We start from the raw sequence: 18284 nt of genomic DNA on the forward strand, positions 1-18284 counted from the left end.
TGCTGGGTTAACCACGCATGCAGAGACCAGCCACTTACAGTCACTGACAATCTCTCCCTAGGTGTCCTGGCTTCAAGAAATACAAATCTGAACTACAGCGGAAAAAGAATCCCACTCCCAAAGGGAAGGAAGATCCTCCTACCAAGGTGGAGGCAAACACACCCAAGGACCCAGAAGTACCAACCGGAGGATCATCACTTGTGGCAGAAAGCTCTGCAGCGGCTGTGGTATCGCTAGGGACTGCAGAGCCTGGACTGGTTAATCCAGCTTTTGAGGAGACTGAAGAAGGTGAGAGTTTGATACAGAAATATAATTATGTAATTACCCTTTATAATATAAAAATTAGGTAATTATCTCAGCCAATCCAATTTTTAAACTGTCCCCAACATTCTTAGATCTCCTCAATGCTATTCAGCCATTAGTAGCTATCGGGGTGATCTCTTTCCTCAGCTTGTCCTTGAGCAGAAGGGAGGTGCATCAGGTGTGGCAGGATCTGCTCACAAGCACAAAACTGTCTGTGCAAAGTGATCAGGAGAATCTCTGATAGCCTGCAGTGCTCATGTGCAGTATCCTTCGCAGAAACACAGGCAGTCCCCATCACTGGGAACACGAAGCACTTAAAGCACTTGCAGAAGCCAAACAATTATTTAGGAAACGCTCCAGCTTCTTCTCATCTTGTTAGGAAAGTTAAATACACAGTCCTTCAGAAAATCCAGTTTCCTGGAGTGGTCAGTACCTCCTTAATGTTGTGCAGCAAGTGTGTTTTTTATTGCATAACTTAGTTTTTGGATTCATAGTCAGTTATGAAACCCTTGCAGATAGAAGTAACCATCTCCACTTCAGTATAGAACCGTTTATCTCAACCCCTGGTAGAAGGCAGCAGCATGGAAACCTCTGTGCCTTGTTTCAAAGCTAGTCTCAGTTTCCAAGTGTGCAGACGCTGGAGCTGGCAACTGCTGTGCCTGTGCCAGAGTTAATACACAGGTCAGTTTACTTCTCTGTTGGCTTTTTCCCCGAAGTATACTTGGGGCAGGTTTTGCATCTCCTGTGTGACAACTGCAGTCCACCCTGACAGGCAGTGCTCTTGGCTTCATTAGTGTTGGGCCTGCCCAAATGGTGCAGTGCTGGTAGACTTAATATGACCTTCTAACAACAACTTTCATCTTCAAAGTGTCTGAGAAGCATTGCTTAGCCTTCAGCAAGCTGTGAAGTAGGTAAATATTACTCCTGTTTTACAGGGGGATGGGAAAAGAGGAGGAAAGGAGATTAGAGGAGGGAAGTTGCAGTGAGCTGCCTGTAGTAAAGTCACCGCAACGGCAGACCAGTAATTACAGCTCAGTAGTTCCCTTTTCTAATGGGCATCGTGGAAATTGGCGTTTGTGTTGTGTGTGCTTCCAGTAGGCGAGCTGTCACAGAGGAAAAATACATCTCTAAATGGTGAGTGAAACATACCGAATGCCCTTTAATAAAACTCTAGAAATAATAATGGAAGAATTTAAATTTGCAATAAGCTAGGAGAAGGTGGGAAGTGATCTGGAGAAACTGTAAAGAAACAGGAGCTTTTAAAGCTTTTAATCTGACTTATTCTTTCCTCTCCTGACAGCTGCTTTGCCTCCAGATGCTACTTTGAACACAACCTGCCAGTGTTACAAATCTTGTGGTGCTATGTGGAGGAAAATTCTATTAATGTGTTGCTTTTTCTCTTCAATTTCCACAATCAGATCTTCCTCAGAGAACCAGCCTTGTGGCTGAAACGACTACAATTGAAATTCACCGAGAAGACCCAGAGGAAGAGCTGGGGATGAGGATAGTTGGGGGTAAAGACACCCCACTAGGAAACATTGTTGTTCAGGAAGTCTTGCGGGATTCTGTCATTGCCGCAGATGGAAGAATAGCACCTGGGGACCATATTCTTGAGGTACCTAAAACCCCCCTGGTAGTCCTTTTGCTTCTCTTGACTTGAGATAAGGGCTGGGGGAGGAGAGTTGCCTAGAAAAACTGGACAATCTCTGCAGCTGAGGGTTTAAAAGCACTGATCAGACTTGTATGTCAGTAGCATTGCAGATCTGCTGGGGCTGAGAAGCAGGCTTCTGGGGTTCCTTCCAGTCATGCTCATATTTACCTTGCGTATTTGATAGATTTTTGAAATGTAGATCGTTTTGGATTAAGTAGAAAGATTTCTATCTGATAAATTTCACCCAGTAGCACTATTTCTTTCCAAAGGACTGTGCTCTAGTCAGGAAGTCTTATAATTGCCTGCTCTATTATGTTGCTTAAGCTGCATATTCTCAATGGGCAGGTCCAAAGTTTAAGACCTTATGACTTGAAGTAGGCATCAGATATGTAATGTGAGTAATAACGAGCACCAACCCCGTACTGGGCTGACCCACGGCCAGATTTAGTTTCCAGATTAATCTCGCTGCAAGGTGACAGAAGCCTGTATGCGGCAGTAAAGCCTACATGCAGCGAGAACTGTTAGCACCTCCCGGCTATGGCTGCCCAATCATTTGCCAAGCCATAAAGACCTAATTATCCTGTTGGACTGTGGACTTCAGTACAGACTGGCAGCCCCACATGCACCAGTGGCCGATACAGTCTCCGAGCTGGTTTCTTACATAGACCAATACAGTAACTTCTGTTCTATCCAGTTGAATTGTACATGTCTCAGTTTTGACTGGGCTGTAAATAGGGCAGGTCCCCACACTTGGTAGCCCTATTAACATCCTAAAAGAAGACTGCACGGAGTCTTATGTGACAACAGACAAAGCAAAAAGTAGCTTCTCAGAGTTACCTTGGTAAAAGCATGATTATCCAGGCTATTGGGTTGTAGACTAGGGACTACTCCTCAACTTAAAATTGAGGATGGGTGGTCTCCAATTTAAGTCTTCTCCTCCAAGTGTGCACCGAATGCTGGATGTTAAGGGAAATCAGTTCCGCATTGCCGGGGGACGGCTGTAATGATTTAATATTTTGCAGATTCAGATTTGTTAGTTATGTGAATTGCCCTGTCTCGTCCCTCTCCTCAGCTATTCACCACCAATTGTGGTCTAATTTCATCTGCTTTCTTGTGCATTCTTCTTTAGAAATCTCTGCTCTCTAATGTACACCAGAAGCAGCTGCTTCAGCCATGGCATTGCACGGGGAGTTGTACATCCTGTCTCCAACTTTGTGATGTTCCATGTTGCGGACAGTGCCTGAATTATGCAGGTTCTGATTAGTGACTCTGGTTTGTTTGTCTTTCTAGGTGAATGGCGTCAACATCAGCAGCGTGACTCACTGCCAAGCTGTCTCCTTCCTGCGCCACCCAGGTCCTGTTCTCCACCTCTTGGTCCTGCAGGAGAAGGGTTTTTCCAATAAAACTGCACAGCAGGATTCCACTTCTGCTGCAAACCGGGAAGTGATCCATGTTACCTTGATAAAGAGAGACCGATCTGAACCCCTGGGAATCAAACTGATCAGGAAGACGGATGAGGCAGGGATTTTTATTCTAGATCTGTTAGAGGGAGGTTTGGCAGCCAAAAATGGAAAGCTGAGTCGGAATGACAGAGTCCTGTCAATAAATGGCCAGGATTTGAGGCAAGGAACACCTGAGGCTGCTGCGCAGATCATCCAGGTAATTTATGACATGGTGAGGCTGTATGGCTAAAGACTCTGCAGCTGTCTGCATTGATGGCAGGGCTCCTGTTCTGACCCAAGGGCTAACTGAACATACCAGAGCAAACTGCATTCCCTGAAATATCTCTTTGGGAAAGTGACTTCCCTGCGGATGTGTGGGAAGCACTGCTTCCAAATGAAGATAAACATGAAGAGTGGGAATCCATCGTGAGTCATCTCTGACAAGTCTGAGGCCAGGCAGTTGCTCATGGCGCTTCAGTTCAGCTCAGGCAGTTGGATCTCCTTTGTGGTGTGGTGTTTGGAGCCTTTCTTGCAGAGTGAATATCTGTATGTGCTGTGTAGATGCATGCAGCAGAGATAAGGCGAGATGAGGACAGCCTCTCGTGCTTCAGTCAAACTGAAGGTGTTTGGGAGATGCAATCAGCTGGCAGCACAGAACAGAACTCTCTGATTTGAAGTCCTCTCTCCCCATTTCACCTGTATTTGGGAAGGGAGTCTAGAAAACAACATGAGCACCTCGGGCTGAAAACATTCAAAATACTAAATGGGTAGGAAAGAGGTGGTCTTTCCCTGCACAGTAGGAATGCGCTCCTGTTGCAGGATGCCAACCAAATGTTTTGGTGAAAGGAGTGGGCAAGGAATTTTGGTTAAGGATTAAGGATTGCTATGTGTGCAGCAGATATCATGAGGATCAGTTTTTAAATTCTTTATCTCCCTAGGCGATGACCTCCAGCTTCTGTTTTTATCTAAAGATCCTGACACAATACATCTCATCACATACTGTTTATATCCTGGGAAGGATCTGAGGTCAGCAGTGAGGGAGAGCCAGTTTTCTTCCTGTTAATAAGCAGAGGAGTGCAGTGGCATGGGAGGAAAGAAGAGCCAGAACAGGGTTCCAGTACTGAGATCCCTTCTTATGTTATATATGTGATTCCATTCTATGGCCTCTTAGAACTTTGTGTCCCATTTAAGTGCTGCTGTGTTTCTGCTGTAATGTGCAAGCATAACTCCCGTATGAGGAACTCTTTCTTGATCCCGCTGAAATCGGTAACCAAAGTCTCAGAACCAGCTTCAGTAGGTTTGGGGATTGAACTCCTTTTGAAGTGACATGTGTGTAAAACTGTGACAGTCTGCCAAACGTTGTCTGTTCTTCTGAGGGCTAATTCAAATTTCTGGTTAAATGTCATTTTAATTTTGATTGCAAACCATTTGCAGGCAAGAATCCTTCTACCTGTATTGTAAAGTACCATTTACAGATAGATAGATACATGTGCAGCCATATGTACTGTACATAGTCTGGCACTCCTGCTTGAAGAGGAGGGCAAAACCCCACCTTAGGACACGATGTTTGCGATAGATTTTATGAAGACATGGATGTGTGCCAACTTGTCTGGAAAAAAATGCTCTATTTGAAGTGACTTTGAAGGCAAGAGGCTTTTAAATTCTGTTTCAGAAAACAAAACTCTCCTGTACTAGTTTAAAAAGAAAAAAAACCCAAACAGTTGATGCAGTCCCTCTTTCAAGGCCAGGGAATTCACTGCTGCCAGAGTGCTGTGGCACCAGGGAAACGGGGCCCTATGCCAGGAAGTGAGAGTGGCAGCCGTACGTCTCTCACCCATTGCAGGAAATGCCCCAAGTAAGCACATAATGCCTTGCCCCAGTGGAGTCCTTCACAATAAGGTTTTGTCAAATGATCTGAAAGAACAAACCGAATTAGAAGAGCGGTAACAACAGTGAATACTTTGCCTGTAGTTCTGCCGAGGCCAGACATACAGCTGGTTAAGTGCTTAATTGGCAGCACTCTTAGACAAAAGATGTCTTCAGGTTCTCTGGGGAAAAAAAAGGGTGGGAGATGTTGAACAATAGACGTGGTACGTAAGCTGGGAGGGAAAGAGGTTCAATAAGTTTCTTTGCAATAAAAGAAAAGGCATCCAGTGCTCATATCACGGTCATCCATCGTGTGCACCAGTCGGCGTTCTAGCTCTGTTAGTTTTGTATCACAACACAATATGCTATTTTGGTTATTTGTACTGAAGTGGAGCAATGAATCATCCCTTTCCACTTTCTCTTGTTTGGCATTTGTGGGGGAGGGAGGCATGAGCGAAGCCTGCCTCGACTCCCATTCCTTCTGACTAACATTTGCGAATTCCTTTTTTCTTTTCACCACAGGATTCTGTGGCTCTTACAAAAACCATTGCGTCAGGTCGCATAGCCCTGTTTCAGACCCTTTGTAGAAACCAACGCCAACCCTCCTCTCTCCCCAAGAAAACGACAGGGGCCATCCCTGATTTCTAATTAATTTTTCTGTCTACTTTATTCACCCTCTTTTTGTTTCTCCTGGCAGACCACTGAATCAAGAGTGAACTTTGTCGTCTTGAGGCAGCCAGGGGTACAGCTGTCAGACCCGGTAGAAGATGGCAGCACATCAAATAGCAGCAGCAGCAGCAATGGTGGAAGCCCCGTGCACCATCGGAGACGACTAGACCAGAATCACTATAGAAGAAAATCTAATTATCAGAAGGTAAGTTTTGCAAACAATGGCAAAAGTGCTGGTTATTCTTGGTCTAGCAGATCTGTGTTTGCTCTGTGGTGGCGATTTATCGTGTAAGACTTAGCAGTAGCTCCAATTCTTTTTGAGCTATTGAAAAGCAGCAGGTTTGTGGCTTTTGGTACCGGGGAACTCTACATTTGTCATCTACTGGGAAACACGGGTTTTAGGGAAAAACGTGTCAAAATTTCTTCAAATGTCTCTAATGTTGATGCAGAGCCAGTGTTTAATCCTTTCTTGTCTGGAAAGGGCAAAGGGAAGTTTACCATCTGTGAGACGCTTGGGACTTTCTTCTCAACATCCGCTGAGCACAACACATTCAGGGTATTGCACGACGACACTAAGTTATGCTTCTGGTTTGGAGCCAGAGGGCTTTATGGTACAGAAGTAGAAACTACATAAATTGCACTGTAGGGCTCTTGTGACTTCTGTGTCGCATCTGCCATCCGTTTGCATATTGTAAGAAACAGTATGAGCGAGAGGAGAATCGCCAGTCTGTTGCACTGAGAGAGATTTGCTCTATGTTTAGAAACTTCCATTTGAGTGAGAAAACTTGCTACAACTGCGTAGACTCTTGTGTTTAAATGTCTCTGGAGTCTAGTAAGTAGCTGTCATAAATGGCTGGAGTGTAGTTCCTCGATTTAAATCCCAGAATGTAATTTACATATTGTTTCTACAGCATATGCTATAATGCGTGCTTTCACTGCAACCTAAACATTTAGTAGCAGTCAGAGACAGGTTGATTGCTTGATATGGATGGCCTCGAGATGAGTTCATAGCTTGTACCTCGGTGCAAAATAGTTCTCCTCAGAGTAAGCATCTCTCTACAGTAAAATAATGTGGGATCATTAGGAGAGCAGCACCTCAGTTGCAGTGGTATCGCTTTGGAAATACTGGGTAGTATTTCTACCCAAAACAGGTACATGAGAAGCTGACTTTGACATCCAGCAACATGACTGAAATGTTCTGGATTAAAGATACAAGATGTTCTGTTATTTTCTTCCAGATCTGGGATTCTCATGTTAATTGCGTTAATGAAGCTGCATTTTGTGCTGTCATTCCTTTGTAGGATTTACCTCAGGGGTACGTAAGTCATGAAAAGACAGTTGCAATAAAAAAGGAACCAAAGGAATCTTTAGGAATAACAATTGGAGGTGGAAGGGATAACAAAAACAAGCTCCCTATATACGTAACGAGTGTGCAGCCCATTGGATGCCTCTTCAGGGATGGCAGAATCAAGCGAGGTAAGGAGGCTCTCAGGCCCTTTATCCTTTAAGAACTGGGTTGGTTGGTCTTTTTTCTTTTCAGTGGAAGTTGGACACTAAAGTGAGGCTGGAAACATGAGACCTTGAGACAGAAATGGTCTTCGTAGCAAAAGGTCTGTAATAACCCCATCTTATTTAATCAACAGGAGATGTACTTTTGAGCATAAATGGCATTGATTTGACTCATCTGAACTACTATGAAGCTGTCTCAGCACTGAAATCTAATGCGGCTTCCCACTCGGTCGTACTGAAAGCCTTGGAAATCCTTTCACTGAACTCGCCAGAGCCATCTCTGGACATCAAGGAGCAAGGATTCAGCTGGTCTCCCCTCTGGATCACATGGCTCGGATTACCTAGGTACATTTGTTCAGTGACTGTATGAGATCTGTTCGGTGACAGAGTTGACTTTCACTCAACCATTAGATTGCTTTGTTGGTTGACTTAAAAACTTTACTGGTATTCTCACTTAGCTCTAAGTAGTGGAAAGGCTTATTTGACAACGAGATCACAGTATAATGAATGCATAAGAAACTTCAACTGCTTTTTATGGTGTGACCCATTGTTCCCCCACTTCTGTTGGACAGTAACCATATTTCAGGAGTTCCTGACAACCTTTTTTTTCTAAGAGAACTGACACAGAAAATAAGTAGTATAGATACTGGCGTTTGAGGCACTGAGTTGACATAGAGTCAACGTAGACACAGTCTCTGCTAAAATATCATTAACTGAAATCACCCTGTGGCTCTTTCTGGATCACGTAACAGAAGCCAGCAGACACCTGTGCTGTTCTATAGTTTCTAATCTGATCATCTCCATTAGGGGCAGACATTCTTTCAGTCTGATTCTTTTTGGCTATCATAATTGTGTCACCTTTAGCATGAAGCAGAAATTATTTGGAATAGTTGACTTTTCCTGCTGCAAAGCTTGGACTGTAGACTTAGCACAGATTTTAGCAGCCATATGGTAAGTTCTAGACGACAGGGCTGGGACTGTGAAAGCTTGAATTTCTCTCTCCTTCCTGGAGAGGTGAACCTCTGGTTTGCTCACTTTCACAGTTTCATCAAAATATGTTCAGCTATGAAAGATAGAGTCTGTTGTCATTCCAGCTGACTGGAGGAGGATCGTGCAGGAGATGCACATGGAGCAGTAAAGCCAAACCCTTCTGTTAGAAGCTCGGATTATTTACAGCCTTGTTCCTTGAGGCACCTGAAAGAAGAAATACTAACAAAGCCTCTGTTACATTATCCTTGTGTTACTTAGCAGCCTGTAAATGCTAAACAAATAGCCCAAGGAAGGTAGCGACTGTACCTTGGCTTGTGCTCAGCCCCCTCCTACCAGTTTCCTTTGCTCTTCCAGGGAATCAGCCTGTCTGTTCTGTGCAGGCCCAGTGTGAACTAGCCTGAGCTGCACCTGCACAGCCCAAACCTGAGCACAAACCCTCAGACGCTGCCTGGTGTTTGTTCCTCACGGGTGCTCCTGCAGTGAAGCATAGCAAGGCAAAACCCGGCTGGACTTTCTCCTTTCTTCCATTTCCAGTTCACAGGGATGTCTGGTGGCTTGCAGCTTCTCCGCACTTTCTGCTACAGGGACGAGAGCCCTCTCTTTGCTCGGTGGTCACTGCCTTTGTTTCAAGAGTATACTGACGTTACCTGCCGTTTGATACATTGCTTGAAATTCTTTTGCTGCTGATATATTGGCCCCCTTCATTGGCTGTTACTGTACCTTCCTACTGAAGCAAGGAGCAATGATTCAGAAGCCCTTTCTGCTCTCCAGTCTTCCTTTCTTACTCAGACCTGAATTCAGGCATCTGAATTTGTCTGCTGTTCTTCTGTGGGTGTGAGGGTGGTTAGGGGGCACAAAGCAAGGTTATCTCACTTCAGGATCTGAAAAAAACCCTTCCTTCTTGTTTCCAGCAGTAAAACCAGCTGTATTCTTGTGCATCCTCACTCATTTTCCCATCCACTCACAGTAAGACCTGGTAGCAGCTAGCTGGTGGTCTTTAGAAGGAATGATTTCCCTAAAGGCACTAAGAATCTGCCTTTTTCAGCTAAGCAAGGTATTCATATTTGACGTTGTGGCTGGCACAATCAGATTATTTTTAGATATTGCTTGAGAATCCATAAACTGAAATGGCACCCTTGTTTGTCACCTGGAAATTTTCAGGGTGTCTCTACGGTAGCATTTTAGTTTGGCTCAGGAATGCTCCGTTGAAGCGAGAATCCCAGTTGTCCTCACTTGCTGTTTTTCGTTCACATTGCAGAGAGGTCTTGACCTGCACAAACTGGGTTCCTTTTGAATGGGACTAAAGCAGAAGTGCTGTTTAAGAATGCCCATTGCACTCTGGCACGAACAGACTCTGTGTGTACCACACTAGCGCTAGATGACAGAAAATCCCCTGAAATCTACCAAAACTAGACCTTGTGTCCTCAGCACTGGTTGTTTCGCTTGGATCTGTTCCTTTTGCCCCGCTAAAGCAGACGAAGCCTCAGTGTGCTAAAACATTCTGCAGTACAGTGTGAAAGTTGAAAGCTTATTGCTGATGGCATGTGCAATTTTTGGTTCTGTTTGGCTTTTTTTCCCTATTGCTACTGCAATACGGCAGAAATATCCTTTCCTCCTTAGAGGAATCCCATGTATTTCTTTCTAGTTTGGAGCCAAACTTAATGCTGAAAGACTGGAGTTGAATTTAGTGCTCAAGGCTAGGGAAATGCATTCAGTCGTTGCAACACTTAAGCCCACAGTGTTTAGTTCCAGCCTTGATTCTTCTATCTGTGGTCTTCTGTTTATGTCAAATACTGCCTGTCATCTCGCACACTCGGTGGTGGGCTGTCTCTGAAATGTGGGGCCCACCCTGCAGAACCGGGGTCATGTGCCAGGCTACTGTTATGGAAGTGTTTTAGGAGTGGGACGACAGCCCTGGTCCTGTGTCTTTCTTGGGACGCTGGGTGACAGAGGGAGCAACATGAGCATCTTGGTCACATTCCTCCTAAAACACTCTGTGCTCCTAAGGCTACTTTCACACCACGTTTGGTGCATAAGCTTGGAGCACCTTCCACCTCAGACTGCGGCCAGTGCCGCACACTTCCAGTGAAGATACAAACATCCCCATAAGAGGGACAGTGTAGGAATATTTTCCCTCTAACCTCAGGCAACTAGTACTGGCTGTTCTGAACCAGGGGGCTGGTATCTTCCTTGGATTTTTTTTTTGTCTTGTAACACAACTGTAGGTAGCTCTACTGACCTTGTAAACTTACTCTTTCTCCATTCTTTGCTGTTATTAATGGTGGTGGTGAGTGTGGCAAGTTAATTGTATGCTGCTGCTTATTGCCACTGAATGTTTGTCATCATCGCTGTGTATGTCACAGCAGGCAGCATAGGGACTTTACTTGATTTCTTCATAGTGTTATGTTAAATCAATACCAGCTACTGATAGTATAAAATACCATCACAAAATGCTGGTTTGGAGGGGTATGTGCCCTAATTCATTGTATATTGAATCCTAAAGATACTAGAAATACCAGGTTTATAGATTATCTTTGCTCTGTGAAAGCTTTGACTCTTGAAAACTGTAACCAGGCACAGTGTGGCTTATGGATCATTCCTGGGGGGCAGAAAAGCAGTCTTCCTTCTGCCTTCTTCCTTGTGGCTGATCCGAAGTCCATCTCCATGAAGTCTGAGCTCTTTCTGCAACAACTATTAGGTGCTCCCTGCCACGGCCCCGCTGGTGCGGCGCACTCTGCAAACTCTGGAATGGATGCAGGACCGCAGACTCAGCAGGGTGTTCATCAGAATAAAACTTGCACCTTTAATTTCTGTGAAGTCTAAAATTCTTTTTCCCCACTTTCAATTACAGTAAATTAATATTTCTCTTCCTAAAAACCCATTTTCATATGGAAAACTGATTTATAGCAAACAGCCATTTCTGACTCTTGGAGAATGTGTCTAATATTTTTATTTATGTTCTGTGCTGATGTAGTGCTTACCGCTCTTGCTCTCTGGGCTGTTTATTTGCACTAGCTGCCACATACATTTCTCATAGTATTTTTACACTGTGTGGTACCAGTAGAAGAAAGCCATGGAGGCATCAGTAAGGTAGAGCTGGGGCTTCCAGCGTTTATGTGTGAAGAACTCCTACAAAGGTAAATTACAGTTTGAAAGTAGATAATTGGATCTTTCTCCTAGTGAGAAGTTAACTGAGAAGGCTTTTGAAATCTGACTCTCATCAGCAAACTGCTCAAGCAAAGCCCTTGAGGCAAAAATGTTTATTAGGAAAAGTTTAGCTGCTGGAATACCTCAGCGGGGCGATGAGCGGCAGTTTCACACAGTGTAGCTCTGGCAGCGCCTCAGTGCCAGAATATAACCTGACTGTGAGCCAGAGTACACGAGATGCTTGCCTGCGCTCCTGCCACACCTTTTCAGACGCCTCGCAAAGGCTTTGCATGTCTTTGCGCTACAAACCCAAGGAGCAAATGCTGTTAGCACTTATATATCACGTTCTCCACAGCAGCCCTAGCATTGTAGCGTACCCCAGGCTTACCGAGAAGACATACCTTGGTGGCTGGCATTGAGAAAGAGCGGCCTGTGATCTCTCTGCGAGGAGTCTATCTTACTGTACACACCAATCCTGGGTGGAGGTCCTGCAGGAAACACCTTTCGCACTCTGGTGTGGCAGTTAGTGGAAGAAAGGCTGCCCTGCCTCACGTGTTTGCTTTCCGTCAGCGATACAGAGCTGCCGAACGCCTTCATTGTACCAGGCCTGCTGTATACAGATGGAATTAAAAAAAGCTCGATTCTCAATAATTGCATGGGTGTAACTGCCGTTTGTGATTAATTTGTTTTTGTCACTAGTACTGTACATGCTCATTAGTAGAATTCATGAAGTTATTAACCAATCTTTCAGATCACAAACCCCTTTAGAGAATGGTAATTTTCTGTTAACCCTTATCTATGACTGACAACACTGAGAAAAGATTTCTAAAGGACTGGCATCTTCAGATCTGAGAATTATCCCTGTAACATGCCCTGCAAAGGGGTTGCCTCGAGTCTTAAATAAAGACAATAAATATGAGGCTGTTACGTAGCAGCACCTCCCACAAGGGAAAACCTAATTTTCTGGTTAGGCAGTTTTGCTTGAAACGCACTCCTAAGCTTTCTCTGTTTTTTGACTCTGTCTTCACAGCTACCTTCACTGCTGTCAAGATATTGTCCTTAGTAAAGGTAACCTGGAAAGCTGGGGCTTCAGCATTGTTGGAGGCTTTGAGGAAAGCAAAGGAAACCAGCCATTCTTCATCAAAACCATAGTGCCTGGGACTCCTGCCTTCCGGGACAGGAAACTGAAGTACGTGTGAGCCGCCCTGCGGGTTTCTGGTGTTTGTGTCAGAAACACCGTCGGTACTTATGTCAGCATGCGCCGTCTTACTGAGGGGCTGTCTTTTACGGTTTTAACCAGCTAAGCTGAAAGTTAACAACTCCTAAGACACTAATTTGTGCAGATAATACTGTTACCAAAGCTGTAACAAAGTCCTCTATTAATGAGTGTTCTGGTTTCTCTATAAAGATGCAACTAGAAGGAATTAACAGTTAAGTTTTAAAAGGCTGTAAAGGCTTTAACTGAGTAATTAGACAAAATTAGAAAGGGGATGTTTGAGGTGAATCTTGGAGGTTCTAGAGTATGACCTCTCCTGGATTAAGTATTGCAATGGAAGCAACAAAAGCCCTCCTGTGCAGGAAACTTATAATGAGCTTTGCTGACCTGTTTGTTAGGAATTGCAGCAAGCGGAGGAGAGAACAGCAGAGCTGGAGGACCCCACACAACTTTCTTGCAGTGTTATCTCTGGGAACCAACAGAGCTGGCTTCTCAGCAAGCATGCAGCAGGCTGCGAGTGCAGGACTGTAAAAAAAACTGAAGCGAGGCTGCTGTCTTGCAGTAGACGTAGCTTTGGTGTGGGGAGCTGGGCTTTGCTCCCGACAATGGTATGAAAGAAGGGAGCTGGGAGGGAGGACTGGGGTCGGCTGGGCTCCTGTTTGAGAGCTAGGACAGCAGTGCACTTGCCCCACTAGACACAAGGTAGCCGGCTGCCTTCAGCACCTCACATCGTCACAGCCGAACGGTACAGCCCCTCAGAAGATGGCTCGGTGTGCCACAGAGGTGGGCGCATCAGGCAGGACGCTGAAACCTCTATTGTATTGAGCTACACCGTGACAGCGTGCTTCAGCATCGTGAGCGCTTCACCGTAGCAATTGCTAGTCAAGTAGCTGTAGGAACAACCTTGGTGATGAGTGCATTTATCAGCACAAATTTGTTTTCTGTAACTTCTCCCTCTGCTGACTGGCCAGCTGGCCAAGCTGCTCAGTGATCCTCGCTGCTGTGTTGCTCAAGTACCAGCGGCGTCCTCCTTTTCCCTTGCCTCGGAAGCAAGCCTCTGACAGCAACCGCTCGCTCGGCTTGCATCCATTCCTTGCCCCTCATCTTTCACCTCATGAAAAAGTTGCTTCAGCAAAGAGTTGATGGGGGGGGCTAGATGACCGTGGGGGTCCTAGGGTGCAGTGTTAACAATAATAAATCTTGACAAGCATGTTTCCTTCCTTCTGATTAGGTGTGGAGATGAAATAGTGGCAGTAAATGGAGTGCCAGCGATAGGAATGAGCAACTCGGAACTCATCCCAATGCTGAAGGAGCAAAGGAACAAAGTCACGCTTACTGTGGTGTCCTGGCCGGGAAGCCTCGTGTGAAAGCTCAAACGAAAGACACAACAGTTTCAGGTATCGGGTATCAGTTGGCCATCAAAGCTAAACGTGTGACAGACAAACCAAGGGAATGCTGGACTCCTGCTACACCGTGTATTGCCATGGAAGACTTTTAGCCTCAGCACAGTAAAGAAATGTTTTCTCCAAAAAGGAAGCTATCAACAAATCTGGTTGTTGGATGCAAAGTAATGGTTAATCTGAACAGCTGTAGCTTCCTGGGCTCATTAAAGCTCTTTAGAATTGGTGGCGCAGAGAAAGCTCTTTTTCCAGTGTTTCTCTACAAATTGCCTTTGAGGCGCTTCCCTCAGTTTTAGAGCTCTGCTTTCCGTTTAATATTTTGAACAGGTTAAAACAGGCACAACTGTCCGATTTCCCGCTAGTTCAATGCAGTCCTACTGATCTCCAACTGCCATTCGTGGACACCGAGTCATTTTACACACGCTTTTAAAAGCCACTCGTAAAACTGTAAAGATGTGGACCCAATTAAGCAGTTGCCATAGCCCCCAGTCTTGATATTTTTGGGTTACTGAAACCTAATGAATGTGTTTATACATTTAAAAACAACTGTAATGCTCAGTTGACAGCTGACGAGCATGGTGGAGCCACAGTGACTTGTATGAAGGTCCTACCACCAGGTAGCTGTCGCGTATCCTGATTTAGGATCCTGCACGAAGGACATAACAATGATTCAAAACTACCAAGACGCAAATCAAAGTCACCATAATACAAGGTTATGCGCGATGCCGGTCGCTTACCAAAGATCTGCAGTTGGCGAGAGGTCTCTCGGCCTCGAGGAGCAACCTTGAGAGGTGTCCCAGCCCTAAGGGAGATCACTGCCACGCAGCCAGCTGCCTAGCAGGGAGAGCGCGAAGGTGGCTCGCTTAGGCTGTCGTATTTACGGAGTAAAGCGGTCGGCTTGTAGTCACATTACGTGCGATGGAAAAGGTTTGTAGGAGACTCCTTGTACACACAACTTTCTTTGTTCCTGGATAAATGAGTTTGGAAAAGCCACGTGTTTCATGTGTGTATCGCATGGTCGGTGTTCCAAGCTCATACGCATCGATGCTCACTGTGTCATTCTGCTCCTTTGAGGGTTTTCACAGACCAGAATGGAACTAGAGGAGACCTTGGCCTGGGTACGGCTTAGGTCTTTGCCACCTCTGGAGCCTGCACCAAACTACCACTAGTTTGGTTAAAGGAGTCGAGTGCTCTGTCACAGTACCCAGAGATAAGGGACTTGTTTAATTTTCATCCCCTTCCTTAGCTTGGTTTCCCTGGTTTTACAACTTGATAAAATGACCAGTTTTTCCCACCGAAGGTAGATGATTAAGTAAACAAGCCTGTAACAGAAACCTCTGTGCCAGAATGCTGTCTTACTTTTATCAGTTTCCCAGTGATGAGATACAGAGTTAAGGGAGGGGGGAGGAGGAGGATGTACCCGAGTGCAGGCGCTGCGTGTCAGGCATGCGAGATGAGCTCCTGCAGTTCCTGTCCCTCTTGCAGTTGGAGCAAACTATCAGCTCACTGGATCAGGGTAAGCTCAAAGGGTTGTTGCCTGCTTTGGCTGCATTGTACCAGGCGTACAAAATAAGCTACCCCTGGAAGGACAGCGTGCCCAGCTTGGCTTCAGTTTAAATCTACTGTACAGTTAAAATTTAGAATAAAAGAATTGAAGCCAAGGCAGGTTGGTTCAACCTATGACACCTTGCTGAGTTCCCACCTGGGAACTCCACAGAAAGCAATTCCCTCCTTTCTCAGAGGGCTGTTAATCAGCAGTACAGATGGCAGATCCTTCTCAGACCAGGCTGCACTGAGAGCGAGCTTTCCTCTTGCGCTGTTTTCTGCTGTAATTTTTATGGGGCCAGCTCAGCTGTAAGAATCGGTAGCTCCTCTCCCCTGTGAAAATGCTACCTAGAACGAATGTTTAATTCCTTGCTGTAGCAAACTGACTGCAGGTAAGTGTCCATCGTTGTCTTCAGCAGTGCTTTTCTCAGGGCTGGCTACCTCGTAATTAGCTATTACTGCAGACTGGAATCGGCCCTTGCCTGATGACTTAGTTGTTCACATCCAGAGTGACTTCACTTCCTTTGGCTGTTAGCTTAGGGCAGTATAGAGCCGGGCCTGTTATCAGAGTCTATTATACAGAAATAGCTGAGGATCCAATCGCCACAAAAGCCTCCCTGGCACACGGTGTGGCCTCTTTGTTTGGTTGATAAATACCACTGTGGACTTTGACAGCAGAAACAGTGTGTGGCCAGCTGGGCTCTGGGGTCTTTTTGTCCTGTTTTTTTTCCCCTACTGAATGGTGAGAGCAAAATAATTGAAAAGTCAGAAAGGTGCCTGTGGAAAACCAGTCACTCGACCTCTGCCCCAAAGGATCAGAAAAACCTGAAGCAATTTCTGTCTCTTTCCAATCACTGCAGAATCTGTGCCTGGTATGGAACAGTAAATATTTATGTAGATAGAGAGGGGGCGAGTCCTACCGAGTTGTGCCAAATATCACCTGTGTGATGTGCAGCAGGCAAAAGCCACGCAGCTGGCGGTCAGACTGTTTAAGTGAAGAGTGAACATGCTGCAGCTGGCAGCATGATTTTTACCCCATCTCATTTCAAGGGGCCTTCAACTCCACCAAAACGTCCTAGTAATCTAAGTATTGCTTCCAACATCAGCTTGTTCACTAACAGATGTTGAATTTGTTTTGATGCCTTTATAAATTATTGTCATATAACTGAAAAACATGTGTTACAGGTGGTTTGTTAACCTTTCTTTCCAGTGTATCACCAAACACTCCCAGGTCACCTCAACAGATGCCACTCCAAAAAACTGACCTTGGGAGGCAGAAAATAGTGTAACTCTGTTCTGCTTCTCCCAGGGAAGGAACTGGATGATCCTGAAACACACTGTGGCTGTGATTCAGGACAAATCCTGAACAAAAGGGGATCCCACATACTCTTCCCCTCAGTTCTGCCCCTCCTCCTGCCTGCAGGGATAGCGGCAGCCCACTAGTGCCTGTGGGGCTCAGAATTGAATGGGCTGGAAAGCTAAGCCAGGGAATAATGCAAGCTTTATTTAACGAGGCTTAACTTCCTGGTTCAGCATGCTGTACAGCTCGGCAACGCTGGGGCTGCTGCTGCTGCTGTCCAGGCGGGGGGCTGGGTCAGGGTGTGTTGTGAGTTTTACTACGGCAGTGGAGGCTGCACAAAACATCCCTGTCCGGAATGGCAGCGTCTGAGGGTCTGGGAGAAAGACGTCATTGCCCTTAACTGTGCGCTGCACAAGTGTAACGAAGTTAGGCCCCCTCCTCCTCAATGCTGTGCCTGTTTCCTGCTGCCAGGAGGCTCCCGGGGACGCCTCGCCCCTTCTCTCCGCGCTGAGCTGGCTGGCACTTGCGTAGTAAGACTTGCGCAGGCGCTCACCTCTGGCTGGGAAGTTGACCCTCTCGGGTCATTCCGCACTCAGTAACGGCCGAGCCCAATCCTCAGCTCCAGCTCTGGTCCAGTACAAGCACCAATGCCACCAGCCAAGAATTGGCCTCTTCTCTGAGAAGTCTCAGAGCCGCCGTTCATTATCCCCAGGGAACAGGCCCAGGAAACCTGCAGTACTTACCTGATGCAAGTAAAGATTATTTCCAAAGCCCCACCTTTAGACTTTTCTCCTATGTTAAAAGCAAACATTTCAGCTCTATTTATTTAAATAAAATAAAACCAGTTCAAACTATTTCCCTTAAATTCACAGCTGCTTCTGGCAGCGTAAGCCTGCTATCATCAGTGAAGGACTCGGGTCCATCTGTAAAAACATTGAAAAAACACAAGAGGAGGTTGCAGCACTGACTCATCAACACAAGAGTCTCCATCCCCTCTCCCACCACACCGTCGCTAAGCCCAGGTGCAGAGGGATGCAGACTGGATGTGCTCACCATTAATTAGGCCTATTTACAAGTTCGGTAGCCTGTCACCTCCCCAGAGCAAGAGCCTGGGGAGCGGATGTAGAATAGCTCTGTCCACTCGGGGAGAGGCACCACACGCACCTCAGCATGCAAAACCAGAAGAAATACTCCTGCCTGGGGGCCAAACCCTAGACTTACCTTAGCACAAAACTCTATTGCCAGC

At 45.7% G+C, this 18284-nt stretch overlaps 1 protein-coding gene across 3 annotated transcripts in view; it reads left to right on the forward strand.

Annotated features, from left to right (window-relative positions):
- The window catches only part of LOC104047814 (ligand of Numb protein X 2), a 31164-nt gene extending 15980 nt beyond the window's left edge, over positions 1-15184 (forward strand). For all 3 annotated transcript variants that reach the window (XM_064463425.1, XM_064463427.1, XM_064463426.1), the window contains exons 3-10: positions 62-288; positions 1722-1918; positions 3245-3613; positions 5960-6136; positions 7233-7407; positions 7575-7785; positions 12608-12766; positions 14025-15184. In XM_064463425.1, coding sequence (XP_064319495.1) covers positions 62-288; positions 1722-1918; positions 3245-3613; positions 5960-6136; positions 7233-7407; positions 7575-7785; positions 12608-12766; positions 14025-14160 — 1651 coding nt within the window. In that variant the 3' untranslated portion in view covers positions 14161-15184. The remainder of the gene's footprint in view (positions 1-61; positions 289-1721; positions 1919-3244; positions 3614-5959; positions 6137-7232; positions 7408-7574; positions 7786-12607; positions 12767-14024) is intronic.
- Positions 15185-18284: the final 3100 nt, after the last annotated feature.

The sequence above is a fragment of the Phalacrocorax carbo genome, chromosome 11 (genome assembly GCF_963921805.1).
Source record: "Phalacrocorax carbo chromosome 11, bPhaCar2.1, whole genome shotgun sequence".
NCBI classification, from domain to species: Eukaryota; Metazoa; Chordata; class Aves; order Suliformes; family Phalacrocoracidae; genus Phalacrocorax; species Phalacrocorax carbo.